The sequence below is a fragment of the Acanthisitta chloris genome, unplaced genomic scaffold (assembly GCF_000695815.1).
Source record: "Acanthisitta chloris isolate BGI_N310 unplaced genomic scaffold, ASM69581v1 scaffold6627, whole genome shotgun sequence".
NCBI lineage: Eukaryota > Metazoa > Chordata > Aves > Passeriformes > Acanthisittidae > Acanthisitta > Acanthisitta chloris.
The window spans coordinates 27,564-55,105 of record NW_008684191.1 but is presented as its reverse complement, the minus strand read 5'-3'; the positions used below and the strand labels follow the sequence as shown (position 1 = coordinate 55,105).

At 40.1% G+C, this 27,542-nt stretch overlaps 1 protein-coding gene across 1 annotated transcript in view; it reads right to left on the bottom strand.

Moving 5' to 3' along the window:
• PPAP2A (phosphatidic acid phosphatase type 2A) overlaps window positions 1-27,206 on the bottom strand; it is a gene marked incomplete at its 5' end in the record, with an annotated part of 36,178 nt that extends 8,972 nt beyond the window's left edge. The window contains 3 exons of the mRNA XM_009079235.1: window positions 5,510-5,567; window positions 23,441-23,721; window positions 27,055-27,206. Of these exons, the coding sequence (XP_009077483.1) occupies window positions 5,510-5,567; window positions 23,441-23,721; window positions 27,055-27,206 (491 nt within the window). The remainder of the gene's footprint in view (window positions 1-5,509; window positions 5,568-23,440; window positions 23,722-27,054) is intronic.
• Between the last annotated feature and the right edge of the window lie 336 nt (window positions 27,207-27,542).

The window sequence follows — 27,542 nt, the reverse complement described above, 5'->3', positions numbered from 1 at the left end:
CATTTTGTTGTCAAAGGCAATTGATGTGCAAGAGCTGTCTCCTATGCAATGGGGAAAAAATCCTGTCTGTTACTAGTAATAGGTCAACTCTCAATTCAGTATCTAAAGTATAATCAATCTGTTCTATACAGACATTGCCCAATGGATAAGTAATGTTTCTGGGGATTTTTAATCCTCCAGCTTCAACTTGGCCGTACATTGCAGAAATAATTGCTTATTGACATCATTTTTACCATAGAGCAGGATAAACAATAACATTTTAGTCCATTGCAAATTGGAACACGTGGCTCTTTTCTCATGAAAAATAAATGGATGGATGGATAGATGGGTGGATAGATGGATGGATAGATGTGCTCCTTCCTCTTGGAGTTAGTACAGTGAACAGGCTCCTGTAGGACTGAGCTGAAAGTAATACCTTACAGTGCTTATGTTCTAATAGCAAAGGTTTAAAATACCATCATCACTACTGCTAGCCATAATTCCCAAGCAAATACAGATAAATTGTTTTCCTTTATTTGTTTGCTATTCAAAAGTCTAACCACCAGTATTAAAAGACTACTAAGAGCACATACAAGTAGAAGCACAAGCATCTCCATACTTGAGCCTCACAGCATGACAGGTTACCCTTTATTTTTTCATCTCTGCTTCAAGTAAGATGCTTGGTATTACCCACAGCTACAGCCAAACAAAACACTTTCAGTAACAAAAGTCTTTTCACTAGTTTTAGAAGACTAGGCACTCAACTTTCATGTGGGCAGGAGCACATTAAAGACTGTTCTGCAGCTCTGATCTGCAGCATTTGGGAAAGTAAAGAAATACTGCTGTGCAAACAGACATACCTAAACTACTGTGTTAAGGGCTCCCAGGCTCTGGTTTGAGTACTGTTTCACTCAACCTCCAAGCCCAACACAAACAATTAAAGTCAGATTTCAAGAGCAAAGCCTGACTGGCACATTTAGGAGCATAGGCACCACCAGCAGCCCAAAGCCTGCTTTCACTTGTGTTTATCCTAGGATCTCTCCTGTCAGGCCACTCAAACACCAGTTGCCCTACCGTTCTCACCTGTAATTCCCTGTGTCCTTGGGACACACAATGTTCTTTCCTAATTACTTGTGTGAAAGCTTGAGAGCCACTCAAGTTACACCGTGCAAGATTCATCATCCCTTTTCGGCCCAAGCCTAAGCACCACAAACACGATGCTGTCCCCAGAATAGCAGGGCCACTTGGCTGGGTTTCTGCAGCCCTATTCTTTGTCCTGTGATAGGGGCAGGCAGGCAAGTGCCCTGACCAGCTACAGCCACGACTGACTCTGTTACAGCAACCTGATCCTCAGGGCTACACTCTTTTCTGCCAACTGCCAACAGTGGCAGTGGATCAGACTCACAACTGATGGCAGAATGCATTTAGCATTTTAATTTGCGGTAGCTTTCAAGTATAAGTTTTTTAAAAAATTGTGATTAATTGCAGCATCTCCTCCTCCAGGGGCAGGGTGCTAGTTTGGTCACAGGAACACTGCTAGAAGAGGTGTTTTAACTACACTTTCCCTCTCACTCTCCAAGTCAAGATTAAATGGCTTTGTTGACACAGGAAAGACCATGCCAGCTGTTTTACTATGAAAGGAAAGGAGCAGCAGGGAGAGAGGATGACAGAGACAGTTTGGGATCCAGCATCTGTTATTAGGTCACTGGGTTCCCACATACTCTTGAGGTCAAACTCCCTCCAGTTTCCACATAAAGCTGTTGTTGGCAGAAGCATCCCAGAGATAACAGCTCTGCCTGGACCCAAACTGACCCACCTAGCTCTGCCAAATGACTCTCAAAACACATTCTCCACCACAGTTTCCTGGCCTGACAGTCTGCAAGCAGACCTCTTTCCTGTGATTTCACTCATTCTGTGCACCAAGGAGTTAGAAACTAGAAGAAACCGTAACATTAACCTGGAAGTGGGCTGAAAACCCAGGCTTTAAACTGGTCCAGCTAGACACAGTGATCTCTATGCTGTGAGAATAGCACGTGAAGTATACTTACGCTTACTTAAATAAGCAGATAATATAAACTATTTAACACTGCCATGCAACAAACGGTTAAAGTAGAGAATCTGGTGACTAATGCAGTGAGTGGTGTTTCCATGTTAGGCCCTTGGTATGAGGTGACACACAGAGCAGAGGATTATGTTTGAAATAGCATTTTTTTCGCCTGATACAAGCAAAGCCATGCGGTCAGAACTCAAGATACTTTCAGGAATCTCCCATAAACAGAAGAAAGGAATACCCTCCAGCAGAATTCAGACTCCTGCAGAAATCCAAATGCTGCTAATGTAAAGATGCCATGGTTGCACTTACAATATTCACATCACAGAATTGTTCAGGTTGGAAAAGACCTTTAAGATCATTTGAGCCCAACCATTAAACCAGCACTGCCAAGTTCTCCAACATGTCCCCAAGTGCCACATCTACATGCCTGAAATACCTCCAGGAACTGTGATTCCACCACTTCCCTGGGCAGCCTGTTCCAAGGCTTGACAACCTTTTCTTAATCTCCAATCTAAACTTCCCCTGGCACAACCTGAGGCCATTTTCCCCAGTCCTATTGCTTGTTATCTGGGAGAAGAAACCAACCCCCACGTGGCTACACCTCCTTTCAGGCATCTGTCAACAGCAGAAAGGTTTCCCCTGAGCCTCCTTTGCTCCAGGGTAAACACCCTCAGCTCCCTCAGCCTCTCCCAGGACTGGCTCTCTACAGAGTCACAGATTCACCTGACACAGTACATGTGTTCAGCAAACACCATTTAAGAGAATGCTTTCTGCAGTATGCACACAAGCAGCATGCTAGTGTCTGGTTGTGATTAACACTGCCTCTGAGTAATGCCACATGTTAACAGTCTGTCCTGCTGATGACTCAGTCTGCGGCTGCAGTACGTGTAAAAACCAGATGAAGACAACATCTGAGTACAGTTAACCTACAAGTTATCAAGTGCCACAGCTTTGGCTCACAGCCAGCAGCAGCACTCTGCCTTGCCACGTGGGCAAGTGTGTGTGTGTTCTCCTCACCCTCCTGCACTACCTGTCCACTTAAAGACGCTTGCACTTATTCTATTTTATTTTTTTTTGGTAGGCAGGAAGGCTGTGTTAATCAGCAAGATAAACAAATCCTGTACAGGAGTCATTAACCTTCTTCAAATGCCCCACAACAGTCTCACAGCAGTTTCTGGATGAATAATCTTATTACTGGACAGAAGGAAGTAGAAGTCTAATCTCTGCAAAGCCTCTTATTTGTACTGGGCTACAGCTCAGCCAGACACAAGACAAGAAACTGGGGTACAGGAACAGATGAAGAATGTCTGCTTCTCCAGCCAGGGCTTTGGCTGCTCATTGACAGGTTCACTGAACAACAAACTGATCCCAACGAAACACTTCCTGTCAACAAATTTCATGTTAGAACTGTTTGTCACAAAAGACATTTGTACCCCTCTAGTTCAAGGATGCTACTAAGAAAAGCCACGTTTGTCTTGCAGTTACACAGAACTGAGGGAACCCAAGGACAGCTTCTGAGCACAGCAAGTGTCTGAACCAGGACTGTTAGGAGACTGGGATTTATAGCATTCCAAAGCACCGTGCATAGGCACTGTCCCACCTCCTGCCCACGGAGAACGTTGCTAAGAGTGAAGATCATACACATGCAAAGCCCCAAGACAGCTCAGGTTCATCATTTCCTCTTCAAGAACTCTCCACACAAGCTCCTTTGCATGGACTGAAAAAACATGTCACAGGCAACTACAGAAAGCATTGTTCAACCCAAATGAAGTTACTAACTTCAAAATAAAGAAATCCTAACCTTCTTGACAAAGGCTGCATTTTTTTCCAAGCCTAGTCGGTTAGACAAACAAGGTCTCAAGTCCATTCTGTTCAGCACATCCTCTGTTATCTTGTATTCAAACTAAGGCGATGTATTATCTAATGTGTACTATATCTTGTATTCAACTAAAGAGTTGAAAAGTCCTCCTGATCACCACCATTTCCCCAGTCTGCAATGTGCAGAATTCAACTCCTTACACACACGTGCGACTGAGGTAAAAGTTGAGGCAGCTCCAGATCCCTGCCAGATGACTGCAATCCAGTCAGCATAAATTACAAACCATACAAATCGCCACACACCTACCAAGGTTTCTCCTGTCTCCCAGTCTGCCCTTCTGTGAGGTGGCAGTATTGCTTTATCACGCTGCTCAACAAAACCATGCACAGAGATGTTTGGATGAGAAGGCCACGGCTGAAGCCAGTGAAGCAGATCAGTATTAGCGTGCTATTACTTATTTCTAAAAACCCAAACTGCTGACAGGAAGTCACACCATATTCTAGTCAAACCCAGGACATAAAACTTTCATGAATTCTTTCTATTCTATTTACATTAGATAAGGCAAGTAAGGAGTGGAGAGGAACCAAACAGGTTTAGCCATAAACAAACTGATTTTGACAGATCAAAACTGAACATCACACTGCTGAAACAGCTTTATTTCAAAGCAAAGCTAAAAAACAAGGCCTATGTCATACTGAAGCCTCCCCTCTTCTGTGGGTGGTTGTAGGGATTTTGTCTAGTTTGAATGATCCATCCACTCACTGCGGATATTACGCTATTGCCAAGAGACAGTAAAAAAATTAACAATGCAACCAAGACAAGAAAGCAAATTGAATCTGAGCTCTGTAAACATCCTGGAATGTACTTATTACGTTAGCAATTTATGTCCAGGGCTACAGCTCAATTTTACAACTACACGAACAACAAAATCCCACAAAGCTGTTTAATGCCTTCTGTGTTACCAGTCTGTGGGAGGAGCACAATGAAATCAAACCTTCAATGTTATAAAGCTTGTGCTGGGAGTGAAGATGGTTTGCCCTAGCTGACCGGGAACAATTTCAGCTGAAGTATATTAATCTCCAGCTGAGGCATTGCTGAATTGATCTTATCATCAACATTTACTTCCACAGACAGATCTGTCCCTTTGCTTCCCTCACTCTCCCTCTCTGCCTCTAAAATAAAATAATAAAAAAAAATTTTAAATCACTTAAAAAGTAATACTAAAAGTAATAATTAAAAAATTGTGCTTACAGGCCCAGCCTCATTTGGTCAGTCTTTAAATTTTGAGCATTTGTTTGTTTGTTTTTAAATAGGCCTTGCATGTTTCATTAAGTCAGACATCTTGCTATAGATTTTACACAGCTTTACAATGCTTTAAATGTAACTATATTTAAGTAGCATCATCTTTTCCAAACCCATTTGTCACTGGACACAGAAGCCAGGAACCATATTAAGTATTTTTAGCCATACTGAACATAATTTTACTTCTTGTCCCAGTATCACCATCCTCACAATGCCTACTGAGAAATCTGTAACTATCCCAGACAACCATCCTACAAAAGCAATGTCCCCTGTGCAAAGCAGCCAAGTATTTCAGTTTTTGTACTAGGTAGCTAGCAGACTTTTTGTTGACATTCAGGTGGAAAGAGCATACTTACTGCTAGGAAGAGCATGCAGTACATGGAGAATGAAGAATGGCCAGAGTAAAACGATAGCCTGGAAGAGAAAAGAGCAGACACCATTACTTTTCTTTTACAACATTTAGTCTACAGTGATACTAATCTATCCTACAAAACTGAACTGGTAAAATGCAAAGATGCCCACATGACTCTTCAACAAAGCTATCCAGGCACATCACACACACTTGACAACAGCTTTTGACAAACGGTACAGACTTCACCACTCTGCAGTTATCCTATTCCGGAGCTAAGCTGATCTCCACATCAGGGAGTAACTACAAGCCCTCTGACTAAAGTTTGAACAGCAAACTTTCAAAACTAGAAATCAAGTGTCTTTTAAGGCAGTATATTTGCTACATCTTCTTGATGAATGCCAGACCTGTACCGTGACTACATGTATGAATACACATGACACATTAATCACTCCAAACCAATTACCTGCATTTGGCAGCTATCAAGAGACAGTAGTTAACAACTCATATCTGGATGTTTATACACATGTACACCTATGATAAAGGTACTGATTCATACAGACCATGACAATTTATCATTGAAGGGGAAAGGAAGAGACAGGAATGTAGTTCATTAGTCAGCCAACAGCAAAAGATGACACCTCATCTAGTATTTGTAGAAATAGCTTCATACTTGGCTATCTCACAGAATCATAGAATTTTAGTCCCAACTCCCCATCAGACAAGGTTGCTCAAGACCTCATCGACCCTGGCTTTGAACACTGCCAGGTATGGAGCATCCACTACCTCCCTGGGCAACCTGTGCCAGTGCCTCACCACCCTCATAGTAAAAACGTTTTCCTAACCTAAATTTCCCCTTCCAGTTTGTGCCCATTGGCCCTTGTCTTGTCACTGCAACTCCTAACAAAGAGTCCCTCTCTGGCTTCCTTGTAGGGCTGTTGACAGTGTCAACATTGCCTTCGACTTGTAAAGGCTTCTAGCAGGTCCAGGCTGAAGGGACTGGACAATCAACACAGATAGCCCAGGGTGCCTTCAGCAGGGTCCTCCCCTCCGCAGGTGGTTTCTGTGAGAAGCCACAGCTGTAAAACAAACCTCATCCACCTCTGTAAGAGAAGGTAAAATGGAAAAATATTTCTCATTTTGTCATAAGTGGAAAGACGAAAGAAATTGTCCTTAAGATATCTTTTCCATTTTATGCACACCCTTGTAACAGTGCTGCCTCACAGGCCACCAGCCAGGTCCCAGCCAAGCTTCTGTGCAATTCAGCTATGAAAACAGGGCACTCCTCGCTTAAGAGTTTGGCATACACAAACAAGGCCAACTTAGTAAAAAGTTTCATATCGCTCCAGACTGACCTCCACCACATCCAGCAGGTCCCTGTTTTGGTGCCCCTGCCAGGCAGAGACCCTGAGGCTAGGAAAATTCCTGCTCAAGGTAAACATTTCTACTCTTTGGACCAAGGCTAATGACGGCAGCTCTGATGTGCAGCAAGATAATTGAGTTAAATATACACTACTCAAATACCACAATGAAGGCAATGAAACAATCTCATGCACAAGTGAAACTGCCAAACTTCCTGCATTAATCTGCATTTATAACAAGAAGAAACTGCATCAGAAAAAAACCTACGTAAATTTATTCCGCAGGTTTTAGAGTTCTTGGTTTATGGTTGATTCAAAACACTGCCAATAGCTTTTGGCTTCAGACATACTAAATAAGCAATCTGGAATAAGATGACTTTTGTGTCACCCACTGATATCTTCCAATTAACTTCTTGAGGAGAAAAATTGCACTGACAGTGTGTTATCTTTGGATGTTTAAAATTCAGAACCATCCAGATTACACTGGGGCTAGACATCACTTCTCCACTTTAGTACTTCAACCCTTTACCAGTTGAAATCTCTTGGCAAAAGTCCACTACAAAAGCCAATACAATAAGCATTTTGCAGAGCTCTATCTTTCAGACGAACACGTTATCTGAGCCATGAACACAGCATGCTGCTCTGCAGAACAGAAGATACAGAATAAGGACTTCCTAGCTCCTATGACAATATTTTGTCCACTGGCTTTAGGGATACTCCTGTTGCTCGTGAGATGACGTTTCCTGCAATTCCTGAAAACAACCAGTTGCCAGTTGAAGGAATTCAGAAGGCTAATAAGTGATAAAAGGAATAAATAAAATTCTTCATATTTACTCTGGAATTCCTATATAGTTTTAAGGTGTTACTGACTACTGATCTTTTTAGTTTTTGGAACATATCAGCTTAAGGTAACATTAAGAATGTTCAGCTCCAAGCTAAAGATTACAAAATTTGAGTGCATTCTCATCAGGCATAGATAAATGTGCTGTACATGACTGAAAACATTGTGCTTAGCACATGAAGTGTTGCCAGAAATACAACTGGGACAAAGTATTGATCCAGCTTGCACATTGTGCAACCCCGGAGAAATTTCTTTGGCAGTACTGCTGTCTCTAGATTTCTTTAAAAAACAGACATTTAAAATAAAAAAAATCTTATAACCCTTCCAAACACCCTAAGATTGACAATAGAAAAGTTTCCCAACAATTCATTGGCATGCAAATAACATCTTCCCAAAGCCAGGAGAACATCCTGTCTATCAAAGCAGCCAAGCACTCACACAGCCCAGGCTTCATGATCACACTGAGTGCTGCCTTGCCACAAGCCAGCATTTCAGAAACAAACACATTTTTAGTTAAAAAACCCCACAGTATTTACTAGCCCCAAGAATGAGGCAGAAAATACATTTATAAATAAAATGGTACCTGTATTTCACTAGCGAAGGAAAGGCTAAATTACCCCAGTAAGAATTCACACAGATTCCAGGACATTGTTTTCAAATTAATATTAGAACAGTATTCACTGAAACTGTGGAATTATAAAATAGATTTGGTGAAGTGCAAAATCTTGTTCTGATTGTTTCCAAAACAGTTGAGTCTGACACAAAAGGAACAGTTTTGCATAGATCCATGCCTTTTACTCCAATACCTACCTCACAGATCACTTCCTATGTGAGGAACAACATTTCAACAGGAAAAAAACATAAGCTTTAATTACTTCCACTTGGGCAATATATTACTCCCAAGTGAGAAGAATGCCTTAAGCAGTAATATGAAACCACCTTCAGGTCTCAGTGGAGAGCTACAGTGTACTCCTAGTTTCCAATATATACAGTTGAGCTGGACATCACAAAATGGTTTTAAAGCAAGGTAATTTAAGGGCTGTTTAGCCTTCTTGAAACTTAGCTTTACCACAAATTTCACATGGTTTCCGATAAAGAGAAAAAGTAAAGATACTACAGCTCTTAAGAAGGTTGCCATAAGATTGATTACAGGTAATCACTATGGTTTGTTATTTTAAGTCTGCCTTTTTAAAGAATACCTGGGCAAATAATTACAATACCGACAATTCCTGCAAGAAATGAATGAATTGGAGCAATTATTAATTTTAGGCACCATTTCTAAGACCAGATGAGCAGAACTAAGATTGCCTTACAGGACTTGACACTGACAACCATTTCATTCTGTTCCATTCCTTTCCATACACAAAGGCAGCTTACCCGAGGGAGAAGAGCCTGCCTGATAGGTTACATTCCTTCAATTAGTAGAAAAATGAAACACAACATGCAAATAAAAGGGTCATTTGTCCGAGACTGTCACTTGCAAGAAAGAGCATGTTCTAAGGACTAAGTTCTGCTGGGCAGTATTTTGTTAAGTGCATTATTTCTCAAGTGAATTCCTGCACACAGGAGCTTAGTAAACAAGCTTGATGCCTTGTCTTCATAGAATGTCTTTGTATGGACATGTGCAGAAACTCTGAGACAAGTGCAGGAGTCTGACAGGGAAATTAATAGCCTTAGTGAAAGAAGACTCAAAAACAGCTAAACACATATGGCAGAGTGGAGCAGTAAGTGGTGAGAAATAAAAGTGCTAGAAATGACAGTAGGAAGAGATGAACCACAAGAAAGCACATCCTGTGGTACTACAATAACCTGGCAGAGGCTGAACGATAAAGCAATCTTCCCAATGTAACTACTGAATTATGGAATGATCTCTTAGAGAAAAACAGGAGGCTCAGCAAAACATTATGCATGCTCCCACTTTAAAGCGAATAAACACACCCACCGCAACTAGCCAGCAAGTCCTCTCTATTCTCAGGTTCTCTGGATTCTCCCAATCTGACTCAAAGCTGCCATTGACATTTATCTACCCATTCATGATCTGGAGAGGAGTAAATACTAGAGGGTACTGCAGCTCAGCACAGCTGGGTCAAGTCAGAGAGCTCCACACTCTCATCAGTGAAATATTCCTAGAATTTCAGTGCTATGAGGACATGTTTTAGTAAAGTGCTAATCCTATGCTAAAACTGAGGCACCATATTCTGTAAAGTCAATTTTCTCTGCATTTCGCAACCAACACATTCTCTCAGGACCTGTTCTTTCCGCGAGTGCTGGACTTGCACCTATATGACTTTCATGATCAGTGGGGGGGTTGAAAGGATTAAGGATTAAACACTTCTGTAATTACTGCAGAGAAATGTTTAAGTAAATGTACAAGCAGTTCACCCAACTACCCAGAGCCCCATTTTCAAAAGACAACATTCCTCATTTCTCCACTTTCTTCCCTCTGACAGTAGTTAAAGCCACACTTCAGTACAAAGTCATAAACTCACAGATAGGAAAAAGCTGCCAGAGTCTTTCCAACTCAGTAACCCTCATCTCAAGAATTTTATTTACAAGTGTTTCAACATGAGACCTAACATTTAATTGTAAGTGTCTTGCACAATTCCCCAGTTGTATCTGGGGTGAGTGAGGGGGGAATCAACTCAGTTCTACTTTAAGCAATGGCAGACAGTGAGAAAGCTGACAATGCTGACATTTAACACACACGATTTAATACCATGCCCACTGTTTTTGCAGAGAGTTCCATATTTTTCCTTTTATAGGTTATCTTACACAAATGAAAATTCCCTACTGACATAACCCCAATCTAACAGGCTCCAAGAAGAAACAGGTAGTCTTTTTCTAATTTCTAACCACCTTTTCTAACCAGCCTTTAGAAACAAGCCCTGCAGACAGTGCAAGGAACAGGGGCATTAAGTAACTTTTTACCAAGCTCAGGATCAATATGAAGTAGTTTTACTCAGCTCTAAGTACTGTAAGGGTTGTCTTTGCCGCTAGGTTGATCAGATTTTGAAGCTGGTTAAGAAATTCTGCTGGTGTGATTTGATGGGGTTTTGTTTCTACCCTCTTTGGGAACTGAAGAAATGACTCACAATACATCCAAGTGTGCAGATATCCTGTAAATTCTATTTAAATTGAAGTGTTACACACTAATGGAGCAATCTAATTGGGCAATTGCGAGCTAGCTTGTTATTTTGCATCTGACAGCAGCAGTTTGTACCAGCAGCTATCAGAGGAGCAAACTTAACTGCAAGATAACCAGTAAAGAAAAAAAAAAAGTCTCATACTTCTACTGTTTTTTCCTTTTTAAATGAGCATCAGTCAATCTGAATCTTGAACTTTCAAATATCTTGAATTTTTATCTAGGGAACAAGAAGTTAACAACTCATGGCATCTGTACCACACACAAACATATATGTTCTGAGCTCTCAAAATTACAAAGTCCAACCAGCTGGCATGCTGAAAGGGTTTTCCACATGTACATTGCAAAACCACTATGAAACAAGTTATCTTTCCTTGGTTTTGACTTTATCACTCCATCTAACTCAACATACAAAAGGGAAGTTGAACTTTCCATTACATTTCTAGTTAGCCTCCTCCAGAAAGAAAAAAAAAATTGAAAATCAGGACTTTGCTTACTTCTCTTTCCTAGTCAAACCCTCTCAGGAAAGGGTAAAAGTGAAAATAGCAGCAAGGGGTACTCAAACCAACATTTCTAAAGACTAATAGTTTGCTCTCACATGCATTAGACTACAGGGAATTAAGGGGATACCTGCTCCTGCAGTACTGTTTAGGCAACACACAGTTATACACCTACAAAGTTTCACCTGAAGAGACTCCATCCTCCTGTTACCTTGGACATAAACTTTGCGTATCAGTGAAATTCTGCCAAGAATGAGAAGATGCTTGGCTGGCCACAGCTTCCAAGTATTCTCAGGGTGCATTAAACAGAAGTTACAAATTTGGATTTCTAACGACCTTAAGCATTATCAGCTACTGAAATAGCAGACTTGCGAGCTCACCTTTATGTGGAAACCATTAAAGGGTGAAGAGTTTCAATCTCAGTAATGAAAATGAATGCTGTCTATCACCACTCAGAAGGGTCAGCTCACATCAGGGCAAAGGAGATGTATGAACAAACGGGATCCAGGTTGTGAACTGTCAGTCGATTAAACCAATTTCACATTCCAGATTTGATTCTCCTTACCATTAGTTAATTTCTATTGCAAAGACAGCTCTTTTTGCTTCCAGATCAAGCACAGGCCCATTTCAACATCCACTGCAGCCCAGAAACTTCTCAGGTTTAAGAATTTAAAGACTCTTATTCACCACTGTATCTCATATTTTTCCTTCCACATAAAATTACATCTAGTTGCCGTGACTAAGTTTGAATTCTCAGATGTGATGAATAATTTCATTCAAACTGTAAGTGTTCCCGAAGTAGCCATGTTACATCTTGCATAACACTAATGACAGAAGGGTGAAAGCAGTGGTTAAGGAAAAAGTTGCACTATCTGAATAATAGTAGACATATGTAACCTTCCATTCCCTTAAAGTGCCTTGGTATCCAAGCTCCTCGATTGTTTTTGCATAAGTTTTCAGAAGAGAAAACTTGTAAATTAATTTCTGATGGAAACTCCTGCACATATAAATTTCAGTGCTGTCAAGCACTTCACAGGTTAAAAGCTCCATACAAGAAATAATCCGTGTTATACACAGCATACCAGTATGCCCATGACAAACACAGAGTTAGTAAGTCTACAGCACCTTCACAGAAATTTCTAATTCATGATGCTGTTAGAAACTGCCAGATTAGATAAGTAATCCATTTAGTTATGCTTGAATGACTAAGTGCAGTTTGGCTTTTGACAAAGCCTTTTAGAAGTGTCAAACCAGAATACTGGTATATATTTAAAAAGCAAAGTCATTTTAATGCAAAGTAATGCTTCATCACAGAAATACTCCCAGTGCTGAGAGACAGGCCAGGGAGTACAACAAAGAGAAGGAGACACAGGAACAGTTGTTTAATAGAGATGGATTAACTTGAAGCAAATGTCCAGTCTCTTGGCTTGAGTTTAACAATTCCAGAGCAAACCAATTGCTGTCTAATGAAACAGGGGAAAACAAAAGCATTCATGAAAACAAAAGTAATGTATGAAGCTTGGGGTTTGGATGGGGGGGGGGGGAAGGGTTTGGGGGGGGGGGGGAAGGGTTTGTGGGTTTTTTCCCATGTCTGGGGGTTTTTTAAACACCGTTACAGTTTGAAAGGTGTACATAGAACTTGCTGCATAAGAGTTTCAAAAGTCTGGTTGAATTTCAAACAAAGACATGCAGGTTAGTCCCATCTCAGCAGTCTAGCACAGCTGCCTAGCCACTGGGAACTGCTCCACCAGGTGCATGCAGGAAAAAAGCCCTGAACAAAGCCGACACAAAATTCCTGGCAAAGGACTGGTAACAGGCACCACCTCGGCAATTGTGTTGAAATAAATTATCAAGGTCAAAACAGTCAGCTCTAATTTCCTAAACACTTCTTTGAAGATTACATTTTGAGTTTGCAGTGGCAGACTACACACAGCTTGTTCTGCATGCAGCCAGCACAGGAGCAATACATCAACTGAAGCAGGGAACTGTTTTTTTCCTTTAGACATCTGAGTTGTAATATGAAACTGTACATTAGTAATACAATTATAATTATGAACCACAACAGCTGTGTTATCTGTTGACACAAACAGAATATTGACAGACTGAAACTAGAGAACTACAGCTATCCAAAGTTCAATTTAACTTCAGAGAAAGTGTTTCACATATGCATACACATCCCTGATAGCTGTTCGAGTCTGCCCTGGAGCCTAATAAAGCTCAGACTGCACAGAGTGCCTCTTAAGTTAAGCCTTGTATAACATGGCCTAATATTTACCACTTCAGGTTCAAAGGTTTCACTCCTCTCTATCTGCTTAGTGAGCTGATGAATAATCCAGAAAGGACAGTCAGCAGGTTTCCAGTCTTCCTCCAAACTCAGAACTCTGAGCTTTTCAGTCCTACCTCCACACTCATACCCAGTAAAATAGCTAAAAATGTTATCTAACAAAAATATTTAGAAGACAGTGATTGCATTATTGTGACAAACCTGCACTGCTCAGCCAAAATGTAATAAAGACTGCATTCAAGAAAAAATATATAGTAAACTCAGGAAGACTAAGCAGGTAGATTAAGAGCCCTTTAGCACATACCCAAGACTATTATACGTGGAGGGAAAAAATAAATCACACTGTACACAAATGTGTACTGAGGGGCATTAGCTTAGGCAGTGTGAAAGCAATAAGATACAACAAACTGTGCTGCACACTGCAAATAAATTTATCATCATTACAAGACAAGGGCACTAGCAGCCTATGTGAACATGCTGGCATCCAGTTCACCTTCTGAATGCCCATATAGCACTGCTCTGCTCTCCCTTCATATTCAACTGTCCTGCTAAGGGAGAAGATGGACTTTGGGAACAAAAAACAATGACTTTGTTCCAACTTCATTCTAAATCTCTGAAAAATTAAAGCATGGCCTCAGAATTGATTTACTACATGATTCAAGCTTCAGCTACAAAAAAATCTTAACAGCAAATTCCTTGAATGATGCATACACATACTCGTAACTGCCTAGTTAGAAACCTGCTACCACAGCTAAAACTGTTTGCTTAAGGGGCTAATCTTTCAAAAGTCTCTTCAGACATAGGTTCTCACACCCTTCCCTGGGAAAGATCTGAACCCTTACTTTCTATTCCCAGTTCTGCAGTGTGCTGGTCAAAGAAGAACATGTCATGCTCATGCCTTCCCACCTGCAACTGATCCATACCTAATAGCAGCTGCATAATAATTAGTCACTTTACACCCCTGGAATGACAAGGCTGCTTGGTTTACATGAAGATTATAAATCACTACTAAATGTGTGTAATTGCCTTGCTTTTTCCATTTTAAAGAGCAGGATACAACTGGGGGGCAAGATGTTTGCTATATGCATCTTTTTTGCCCTAATAAATACTTTCCCTTCCACTTTCAGAAGCAGAAACCTGAACTGTGTCCTTGTAAAACACTGAAACTGCTTTGTTATGGAACCAGCACCAATATTTCAGTTTCAAAAATGTGAAAAAAGTTTTGAACTGCATTCCTGAAGACTTCTACATTTTATTCTATTTAAAAAAAAAAAAAACAAAACACCAAAAAGCTGACCCAGAAAATACCCAAGTTTTAAATTCAATCCAGATTTTTCAGTTGCAGTCCAAAAGGACAATAAAATTCCACCACAAAGGGACACATATGGCATTTATGAAATCCAGATTTTTATGTATCAATGAGACAAAAAGTCCTCATATATATATCTCAATACAAGAACCAAAACAAGCCAATAATACCTCAATGGTAGATGCTTTAAGAGACAGGAATGTCACCAAATCTGCACCTAAATGAGAGCTCCATAAGCTCCAAAGTAAATGCTAGTGAATTGAAGGTTTCAAGAAATTAAACCGTATGTTGACCCTTCTCCTTTTAACACACAGTAAGGTCCTGCTGGAGATACATAAAAATGAAATGCAAATGCATTAATGAAGATCAAAAACAAGCATCTTTTCGGCCTCCCAGGTCCCCATGCCTAGTAGTAAAGTTCAGAGAAGAGAGGTACTATCTAGTCAGTGATCTAGCCATGACTACTTAACAGTCAGACTTCCAAGTCCATGAGACTGGATGGTTTGCACGCAGAGGTGCTAAGACAGACAGACAATGCCCTGATGAGGTTGTGCAGAGGTCTTCAAGAAGGCATGCTAAGGAGACAGGGGGTCCCCTGGATTGCTGTAAAGGGCCTCAAATGAATCAGGATGCACAGGGCATTTTCAAAACTCTACAGGTACCTTCATGTTGCACAAGTATTTAAGCCATTCTTGCTAGACATTATATCAAGGTCTCCACAGTCTTCAAGACGATGTGGACATTGATAATAATGGGGGGAGGGGGAAAGAATTCAGTTCAGCAGTGGTTCAGTGAAAACTTCAGAAGACAAAGTTTAAAAATGTTATAAGATCTCTATAAGGTATACCCAAAAGGCTAGAAAACAACCTTTAAAGAGAAGCATGAGAAGTCAGCATACTTTTCTTAAATTATTTAATACTTTTTCCGGCAACATTTTAGAAAGAGTCCGTTTTTGTGGGGTGTTTTTTTTTTTTTTAAAAATAGCTGTCACCATCATCTGCAGGTAACAATCATCCTGAAATACGGTATTAAAAAAACCATTTTATGTTTAAAAAAAAAACCACCCACGAAGAATACTTTTCAACAAAAATTGCCAGGTATCTGAATGGATTCTTAAACTTGCATCCACTGCATGGATTGGTCCCAATTAGTTTGTTTCAGAGACTTTCATGCCCACTATGGTACTACAAGCAAACCAGGTACACTGAACACCTGAAAAGAGGAATGCATTAAATAAAAGCCTTTTGCTTTCAAGAGTTGCAAGTCCAACACATCATTAGCAACAGTTGTGTTTCAGACATTACAAGTCTTACTGTTTTCCTACATTATTACTGCAGGAAATTATTTTAAACCCAGAAAATCTAAAGAAGTAAGCTGTAAATTTTGAGGCTTCAGGGAGGCATCAATCACATGGGCACTAACTAGTGTATTATTATACCCTAGTATATTACTGTCCCTGTGAAATCATTCAGCAGACACTGAATAAGAATACAGCATACTTCATGCTGCAACATTTATTCTTAACATTTTGTGGATAAAACCTAAGTTTAAATAGCATCAGGTTCAATATACCTGACCTTTACACAAGGCTTTAATGTACAGTTTGTGCTGCCAAGTTTATAACATGATATATATATATACAAAAGTGACAGCACAATCCTAAATTAAGTTCTAAAAATACTGTAAGCTCCATATAGCACCTGCCTCATTGTTTGAGAATTATAACAGACTATAATTCAAATGTTCCTTCAATCACACACAACTCCAATACCAGAATCTTGGGCTTTGAGTTTATTTGTTGTTTTGGGAGAGGTTTTGTCCAGTTTTGATGGTTTTTTGTTGGGGATGCTTGGGGGGTTTTATTTGATTGGGGTTTTTTTTAAGATTTAATCTGCTTGTAGAAAGAACTTCATAAAACTGAAATCCTACCACCATTCCTGAGTGCCCACTCTCCTCAAAAAAAAAAAAATAATTACAGAACCTTTATGTAAGCTGCATTTACTGTCTTTTAGACTGGATTTTACATACTTGTTTTTTTGCTTAAGATGGCACAATTAAGATTGATCTTTTCCAGGTTCAGGTTGATCTGATGAACTGTGTCCCCTGAATTCCAGATACTGCTACCTAGAGATTACCAATGCTTGTCTGCACAAAGGCAACCAACGTTGAATTACGAATTCCTGATTCCCAACATGAGTTCAAAGCAGTTAATATTGCCACACCACATATCACTACATTCCAACAACAGTCAGAAGACACCCCATCACCACCTTGAAACCCTGATGTACAATATATTTAAGCGTAATTGAACAAATAGCTCATGAAGTTGCCTTTTCCCCCCCTCTACCAGAAGCCTAAAAACCCCTATTCCAAAGCAACCAAGTACTAAGATGCCCTAAAACCATAGGCTTTTTCGAGTGTAGAAAACTTATCCCACAATTAATATACCAGAGGAAATGAGAAGCTCTTGACCTTCTCCTTTGTTAACTCTACTAGACATTCAAGCTTCACTGTTTACATACTCATTTCAGACAGACAGGCAGCAAGAACAGTGAAGTACACTCACCAGAGGAACAGTAAAACACTAATTCACAGCTCCTGCTGCTGAACATCTGTGGTTTCTGTTAACTCAGCAAGAAAGCTAACAAACAGGATGCATGAACAATCTGCCATGGACCAGCTAGAGTAGACAGGTTTGGGAAATATGCCTTAGCTACCAATAAGGAGTGGAGAAGTCATCTTAAGTCCTCTCTTCCTACTCTTCTTTGAGGAATTTGCATGTTTTGCCAACCCACTACAAGCCAAGCAAAGGTAAGCAGTAGTAAACTAGAGGGGAAGGAAGAATCAAAGAAGAATGGAAGCTGCAAAAGTGAACAGATTAATATAGACTGCTCACTCACACCCCCACTTTATGAGGGTTATAGCCTGGCACACCTACCTGTTTTACTGAGCTCTGCTTTACCAATCTGACAGAGGAAACAGCCAACTGGCAAGTCATTATCTTTATAGGTGCTAAACAAAGTACCTTAAAGGCAACTCAGTAACACCAAAGTATACACTAGCATACTAAAAGTGACATGCTAATTGCAAGCACCAGTGCCAGGAGAATCCCTTGGCTTTGATGTCTCTTCATTCATAGACATTAAAACTTGTGCTTGTACATCAAATTTACTTTTTTGGGGCACTAAAACCAGCAGCTGTATCCCAGTAAAGAAACAGCATGACGTGAAGTCTGTATCCTTCTGCCCTGCGCAACTGCTTTTTAAAAATACATATCTCACTCAACTGCATTGTGTGAATTACGGAGAACTTTGCCACTTTGGTACTCTAAAGAAAAATCACCTTCACAGGTCAGGTACTTTTACTGAGTTACTACTCTTAATATTTATTTAGAGATAGTATTACAAAGCTCTACACACAACTAGCTGACATCAAACCTGGCAACACCTCCATAAAAGCTTGAGAAGGCAGTTCTGTACAAGTCACCCACTCAGAAAAGTGCCATTAAGTAGCTTATAGGAAGCTTCCGTGTCTAGCTTAAATTAAATGCCAAACACCACCTGAAGACTGCCTTACAAAGGCACAAAAGTACAGTTTCTAATGTTAATATTTAACTAGAAATTTTTAATATATCCACTGATTTCCATGCGTATTTTAGAGATCTGCATGTGCTACAGACTTTCAAGTATATACACAGCAACTCCAACATGCATCCTTCAACAAATGTGGAAGAGATTTACTAAGCACACAACTGTGATTGTGATCCTCAACTTAGTTTAACCACCAGTAGTACTGAAAGTGCAAACACACTATAAAAGTTGTCAAGGAGAACCTAAGCTATGTAAAAGTGAAGAGGACTCTGTTTTCAGCACTATACAGAGCAAACAAGCACTTCAGTCAGCAAGAACTGGTTTACAAAGCTCAAGTTAGAAAGTGAAACCTTACTGAAATCAACCATAACCCACAAGTAAGTCCATTGGTTTATATTCACTATAAGGCATACATGTATTTAAATACTATTGCTACCACAAACAATAAAACCACTACCTTTCTCTCATGCCCCTGTGTTATAACATAGCAGACATATGCAAAGAGTTGAAACCATGAGATTTACATAAAACAGTACCAGAACAAAATATGCAACGATGCTTGCCTGAAACATTTTCAGCTTCCAACCATAATCTACAGGTTTCCAGAAAAACAGGTTGTTTTCTTGGGTTTAATATTCTAGAAGTGTGTTCAAACGCTTTTTTGAACCCAGTTTGAACCCAAACTTACATATCCCAGTACTGCAAAGAGTTCCACAGCTTACTTCTTAATTTTCCTGTGGGAAAAAAAATAAACTACTTCAAACATTTCCCCTTCTAGTTTTACTATTAGGGAGGAGATGTAAACAACTTTCAATTCCTTAACTTCTGTACCACTTCCAAAGTCTCCCTTCGAAACTTCAGTCTTAGAACCATCTCTTCAACACACACAGACTTACTCTGTTTCAGACCAAGAAGCCTGACATGCTCAGGGAAGCCACATACCAAAACTGTTGAATATTTTTGATTAGTATCAAATGGTAAGAATGAGAAGGGAGGAGATGAGGTAACTAATCAGAAGAGTACAATATGCACAGTGGAAGCACACAATGGATTTTTACAGTTTTCATTGTATTCAAGGAAATAATAAACAAATACTAGCTTTTTCTTTTCAACTGTGCAATTAAGCATCAATCTCTAAAAAATTATTCAAAATCAACCTCAAATTGTGTTACTACACAGGAATAATAAGCTCAATTCAGAATATAGGGTATTTTATTGAGCACTCTGATTGTCCTGTCTTCATTCCTTCATTGCATTTCTACGAGCCTATTCAATATATGCACATGAGGTTAGATGGTACCAAGTCTGCCATTAATAATTTTGCCCAGCTGATCTAGAAATTGACCTCCATGTTACAGCTCGAAGCCAACCTCCTCCAGCTTGCTGTAAAACTTGCTGCAATCCAACTCTCTCCTTTTGATGGGTTATTAACCATAAGGTTAATATCCTTAGGCACAGGGTCTGTATGCAGGCACATGACCCAAGACCACAGAAACCACCCTCCAGTTGCAGGGCCCAATTTGCATAGGAAACCCTGAACGATTTACTGGTTCACTGCATCCAGGTCACCCACTGTACAGGACAATGTCCCACTTTAACCTACCTACCCTTCTCTGAACACTCGCTAACTTCTTGTTTAGAGCTTACTGTGCATGGAAAAGCATCAGTCAAGAGTGGAAGCCCCACAAGTGAGTTCACACTGAAGTCAACATTTAAGGCAAACTCTGGCCAAAAAGGAGATGCCTCTCACATCATTCCACTGGGAGAAAGAGGGACAACAGAAAAGGGGAACAAAACAGTAGCTGGGAATACAAACCCAACAGCTGGTCAGGTAAGAGACTACAATAAGGAAGTCTTCCATTGAGACTTCCAATATGGAAATCTGATATCTCAAAGCACAGGAAAGAACAAAAACTAAGTGATCGCTATGCCATTGTTCCCCCATGCTATTCTTATACAAGAAAAAAATCCGTTTCTTTGTTTTAACATAAGCTGACTCTTATTTTTCAGCTTCCCCAAAACCCAGAAAATTTATTAACCACTTCAGGCACCACAAGCAATTCATATTTTCTCCATTTTCCTCTTTATATTTGAGAACCTTTATTATATTTTTTAGACTCATGCAGAAGCTAAACTGAAGTCTCAGAGCTATGCACAGATTGAATTTTGAACCCCGTTTCATGCTGAAAGCCATGGATATCTGTTTTACAAAGCACCTGAGAATGTGTGATTTGTTTAAAAACTAATTCAATTTGAAACTTAAGACAAGTATCTTTTAACATAGTAGCAGAATAACAAAACAAACAAAACACTCTAAGTGAGCTGGAGCACAAAAAAAAAAAAAAAGAAAGGGGAAAACACTAACCCCTGCCACAATCTAACATACAACAAAATCTGTATTTTCCCTTTGTTTTGTTTTAAGTTACTGTTTCTTTTTCTTTTAAACTCTTTATAGAGTTATTTCTGGCAATTACTTCAACTAGCTCACTCCCCTAAAATTTGCAAAGTTGACAAGATACCCAATTTATTATCTTGGAGGAGGTAGCATCTCCTTTGCTTCAATTACTGAAGTTGTTCTACTAAAAGTCAGACCTTCAAAAGCTCGGTAACATGTACAAATCTGACAGACATGCTGTTTAGAAATTATTTTTCCCCCTCTATTTAATGAAAATCCTTTTGTTTACACTGCCTTTTTTCCAAAAAGAAGTTGAACATATAAAGTGATCATTACAAGCCTTCAGAAGTATTTCCTGGAACAGAGGAGAGTCATACCTTACTAGTAGATACTCTGACTCTACAGGGCTCCTCACAGGCCATCTAATAACAACTGCTTAGAATAGCTTAGAATAAGTAAACAGAAGTCTTCTAAGCACAACTGTGGGCATTAGTAACAAAAAAAGTGTACATGAAGCACACTCCTCCACTTCAATTTCTCAAAGAACAAACTGCAATTTACCTACTTACTACCTGTATGGAGCTCTGCTCAATTTAGGACTGTCTGCTTGTAGCAGATTGACCCTGGCAGGATGCCAGGTGCCACCAAAGCTGCTCTTTCACTCCCCATCTCAACTGCACAGAGGAGAGAAAAATACAAAAGGGTTGTGAGCCAAGATAAAGATAGAGAGGAGGTCACACACCAAACACAATCATGGGCAAAACCAGACTGAACTTGGGGAAATTAACTGAACTTAAAATCAATTAAATTTGAGTAGGACAAGGAGAAACAAAACCAAGTCTTAAAAATTCCTTCCCCAACTCTTTTTCCAGGACTTACTTAACTCTATCCCCCCATTCTTTCCCTCCTCCCCACCAGCAGTGCAGGGGGACAGAGAATGGAGAGGCTGCAGTCAGTTCAACATAGTGTCTCTGCTGCTCCTTGCTCCTCAGGGGCAAGAGTCCCCACACCCCTTCCCTGCTCCATGGGGTTCCTCCCATGGAGACAGTCTTCCATGAGCTTACCCAGTGTGAGTCCTTCCTATGGGCTACAGTACTTCATGAACTGCTCCAGCACAGACTTCCCACAGGGTCATAACTTCCTTCTAGCATCTACCTGCTCTGGTGTGGGTTCCTCCACAGGCTGCAGATGGACATCTGCCCCACCATGGACCAGTGGAGTTGGGCTCCAGAGACAGCCTGTCTCACTTTGGTCTTCCCCACAGGCTGTAAGGGAGTCACTGCTCCAGCATCTGGAGCACCTCCTCCCCCTCCTTCTTCACTGATCTTGTGTGCAGAGTTGTTGCTCTCACATATTCTCATCCCTCTCTTCAGCTGCTGTGGCTCTCGTGCAGAAACTTTCCCCTAGCTTCTTAAATACATTATCCCAGCTGTGCTACCACAGTGGCTGATGGACTTGGCCTTGCCCAGTGGCAGGTCCATCTCGGAGTTTGCTGGCATTGGCTCTACTGGTCACAGCAGCTTCTCATAGAAGCCACCCCTGTATCCCACTGCTACTAAACCCTTGCCACAGAAACACAACACACTACTACACTGCCTATCCGTGTACTTGCTTCTCTGCTACCATCAACCACTCAAAATCCAAATGGCTCCTGACACCTTTGAGCAGCTGCTGTGTATGACTTGGAGCTGGACCTGGTCCCCCACCAAATCAAAATTTTCCTGTGGCTACTGAGATATACCATGTATACTACCAGAAAATTCACAGGGAAGACACATCAGGATAGCAGATGAGCACAAGAGGAGTGAGCAAAACCTCCACACGTGTACTTAAAAACCACACAGAGGTCTCTTGAAAAAAGAATGGCATGGAGTTCCTACAAAGGCAAGCTTCCAGAAAGCCCAAGCAACTAAAAAAATTATTCTGAACATAAAAACAGAGTGTTTGAATGCTATTGGAAATATTAAAGTAACACAGTGACTAAAGTCTGATGAGTCAGACACTTCATTTGTTTCCATATTATCTTGCTGTATCTGCACTGGCAGGTTAAGTATTTGAAATGAACAAATTCTTAATTATGAGAAAATCAGCAGAGTGATTCTCTTAATAGTGCTCCATATATTTATATGGACATGCAGCTTTAATTTGCCTTCATTCTGAACTGAAACCCTGCTATTCTACATTCAATTTTGAAGGTAGATTTCAATTCTGCTCTTCACTGGGATGCACAGACATTTTAGAAACATGAATAAGAAGCCAAACGAAACTGAATATCACCCACATTTTCTAAATAAGCAGAAACAGATACACAATTAATGCATTTTTCTGTACATTAATGGAACAAGTTTCTACAAAATGGAAAAAAAGATCCCAGTGTCTAGACAGGGCTCAAAGTTTAAAATTCATGACAAGAAATTTATTCTAGGAGAAGCACAAAAAAATGCAGTAGCAATACAAACTCATCGTCCCAAATTAGCAAATGTTATGTAACCAAGTGCAGATGGTTAGTCACTCACCTTCCCTCGTTGATTTTTGCTTTGTCTCCATGACAAGAGAAGTTCTCAATGTAACCTAGACTGCAGTTGATCCGTGTCCAGTCGGGCTGGCACACAGCAATGAAGTGAGGACGCAGTCTACCTATGGAGTACTTGGCAATGTCTGTCAACGACTGGCTAGCAGCTGCTCCAAATATGAAGGTCCCAATGGCTTTGTAAATAGTGGCTATGTAGTTATTTCTGACAAACGAATTTGAGTGCAAATTATTATAAAAGACCGAGAGAGTCTCTCCTAGGATTATCTGAAAGAGAAACAAGGACAACAAGTTAAAAATAATTACTTCAAAAGAAAGGTATTACTCTCTTGTTATTAATACTCATGACATGCAGTTACAGAAATTAATTCTTTATAAACATTAAGCTCCAAAAGTAAGTTTTCTCCAAGAGTCAGCAGTAACCGTGACCAAACTTTAAACACTTTCATGCAGAAGAAAAAAAAACCCTTTTACCTTCCCTACTTCTTGTTGGATTTAACATTAATGATTTTTAGAATACTTATTAAAACAAAGCCTTCTCAGAATAAACATTTACCCATACTACTTGGCACAGCCCTAAGTAGGAACACTTTCTCCAGCATAACTTTGTTCTACATTGAGTCTTCCTCAACTAAACTTGTGCTGAGCAAAATTTTTCTAAGTTTATTAGGGGTTTTTTTGTGAAAGCAAAAACTATTCTTAAGGGTCTAGACTTTATTTCTGGATGTGAAAGGCCAGATATTTTAACAAAGATATTTCCTATTCCTCAGGAAAATTAAATCCCTTGGGGAGAAAAGAAAACTAACAGGAGTAGAGAAAGACAGGCATTGGTGAGATCTTTCCAAGGATTTTTCACTCCACAGGTACATGCATCACGTGTTGACAAGCATGCAATTTAATTTTGTTTTCCTGCAACTATATCTTTTGCAGAAAGTAAATTTTTCCTTAAGCCAGGTATAAAAGTTCACCCCAGATAATTTGGATATTGAACCAGACATACCCATTTTGTACAGAAAGGCTCAGCTCCTGCAGATGATCAGATGGGTAGGGAAATGTATGCATATATGTAAAATTGTCTTTTAAAATCATGTAAAATTTAAATGATGACTCCATCTATCACTTTAGAGTGCCATGTCCTGGACTCGAGCAAAGCAGAGCTTTGGTGAATGAAGCAGTTAGGCACTGACACCTCAGCACACAGAGCAGCTGTCAAGAGCTTTGCACATGAAGGCAAACAGACAATACCACCAGATGTGATGTGTGACACTGAAGCTTTACACCCTGCACCATACAGACACAGACAAACAGAGGAACACCAGGATGTGGACTAAAGCTGAGAAAGCTTTCAGTGAAGTATATACAGGATCTAGCTAACCAAGAAAATAACCTCTTAAGGAAGACAGCTGAGCACAAATATCACAGCCATGGCTGGTAAACTATGAATCCCTTTCAAAGAACATTGCTGCAAAACCTGCAAGAAGGTCACTTACCTCAGCTGAGGTGACAAAAAATTAGTTGATGCCGATGCAACTACTTCACCGGACACTGACATCAAAAGAGTATTTACCTTCAATAATCTGACTGAGCATTGAGTAAAGGACACCAATATTTGCCTTTACCATCTGACTTTGATGCAATCTTGATATGAAAGCCTGATTTCACAACTGAAAGATGGTCCCTGATGTTGCAAAGGTAACTTCGTTAGCTAAATGTTCATATAGGATCAAATGTGGACTGGATTAATTAAAATTAAATACATCCATTAAAAATTACTATATTCAGTGGAGCCTCTTTTGACTCAGGAAGTCCCTGAGCTGCAAATGGCTGGTAGCCAAGTACTGAAGGCAAAACATCAATCTTTCCTTGCTCTATTCTGTTCTTCCTCACTTGCGTGTTTTAACTGCCGTAAAAGTGAGATAACAAGGTATATGGACTCTAGTTGTGACCAAGCACTGATGCTCTTAGGTAGTAACAGGGCGCAAAAAAACATAGTCCTATCTTAAATGGCAAATGGCAGGATCCTCCTCCCCACAAAATTTCATCTGCTCCAGAGCTATTTCTGTAAGTTCTTGAAGCAGCTTTTCCAAGACAAGGGAAACTAGTTAAATCACAGATTCAATTCTCAGCCCATGTTTCTACAGTTTAAAAAAATTCCACCCAAGAGCAAACAGATGCTGCAAGTTGACCTTTATGTTGGAGTCTTGATAAAATCCATGCAGCTTCTGTGCATGAGTTAGATTGACAAAATATCCCTCCTGATTTCAACCCATTAGCCCAGAAAAAAAGCTGGTCAATACTGAGGTTTACATTTATCTGTACCTTTTCAGTTTCAATTTCTAAAATGTACTTGGATAAATACTTATAGACCTAAAACAGTTTTAACTCTGCTCAAAGTGTGGCTGTGAGGAGCTTGGATGTCACCCAACAGAGCCACCAGTGGAGACTGAAGCTTTTTAGCACATCTGGACAGGGATTTTGAGACCCCTGTGGAAGGACCATTGTCAGAACTGAAGTGTAATCTCATCAGACTTAGGACATGAGATGGTTAACTGAAGAGGTCCAGCTCTCCCCTCTGCTCATGAGGACATGTCCCTACCACTTTTTGCCCCAGTACTGGTATTCTTCCAGGAACCATTTCCAGGAGCCATTTGCACTCAGTGTAGCTCAAAGAAAGCTGCTGTTTTCTGCCAGATTAAGGAAATTCACTAGCTTATCCTGGGTTCAGACAAGCCACCAGAGGTGGCAACAGACAAGGTAATAGTAGGACCTCAACTTTTGTTCACTGATAGTAAGCTATTAGGTTAGCTCAGCTGACAGCATATAATTAAATATGAAGGATAGAGAGTCACTATATGCTTGAGACAGTTCAGCTGAGCTAGGATCTGTGGTCAGAGAGCCATCCCACATTGCAGAGGCAATCTCTCCAGCTCACTGGTCTGGTGTGAAGAGGCGAGAAGGAGAGCAGTACACTGTTTTCAGCCAGGTTAAGAGCAGTATGAAAATGTGCCCCTGCATTAATTTAAACACAGTGCTGCCCAGTGTTCCATCCTGACCTTCAGGAAAATATCCCGTAAAAAACTCTCCAGTTACTTTCTCTATTTATCCTTTTGATAAGATAGAAAGCTGCAATATTTTTCTATTAAATAGTTTAGTGTCTGAGGTTATACTTCCACATGCAGAAGGATTCCCAATGACTTTGTGGAAGAGAAAAATGCTGACTTAATAGGTCATGTACCTGAAAGCATCAGGTCCCAAAATTAAAACCCTTGAAACAGTCACAGTACATTATTGTTGTTCTTAACAAATATGATAAGGTAGGAAGTTTTTATCTCTCAAACTATAGAATTAAGCCACCACAGTTCTAAGGCATTTTTATTCTGTTCTACAGTTCTAGCTGTTTGACCTCAATTAAAGTAAATCTTTTAGTTATTTTTGTCAGAACACCATTTCTACTGCTTTAGCACCTGGTCTAAGGACATTACTTTAAGGCTGAGAAATCTTATAGAGTACAATTTTACAAGTCTGTGTTAACAGATTGCCCCTCCTCCCTCTTCCCCAACCCCACTGAAATCAAAAGCAATGAAGAAAAGTTTAACTTACAACAATAATACTGAAAGGAATAATTATTCCTGCTAACAACTTATAGGAAATGGTGTCCTCTTTGTATGGATACCGGATGGATTCATCACTACAGAAAACTCCTCTCTGGAAGGGGATACGCCGTGAACTGAGAATTGCAAAAGGCAAGCCAGCTGGCAAAAAGGAATACAAAATACATTACAAAAAGAAAAACAAACTCTGGTGATGACATACCCCCGCATTTCAAGAGAAGTGCATAAAGAGCAAGGGGCATGCAGAAAGTTAGAAGGTTATGCACTTCCCTTGGCCAATGGCTACTGCCTTGACTTTGCAGCTCCCAGGAAGGATTGCTGAAGGAAGGAGAGCAGGGCAGGAGTCCTCTCACCTTCACAGGTGATGTTTGTGGCACATCAAGTATGGAAACATGCCAAAACTGTGACTGAGTAAACAGTTCAGTGACAACCATCGAATTGCTCAATCTGCTGCTACTGTCACAATTAGGGAATCTT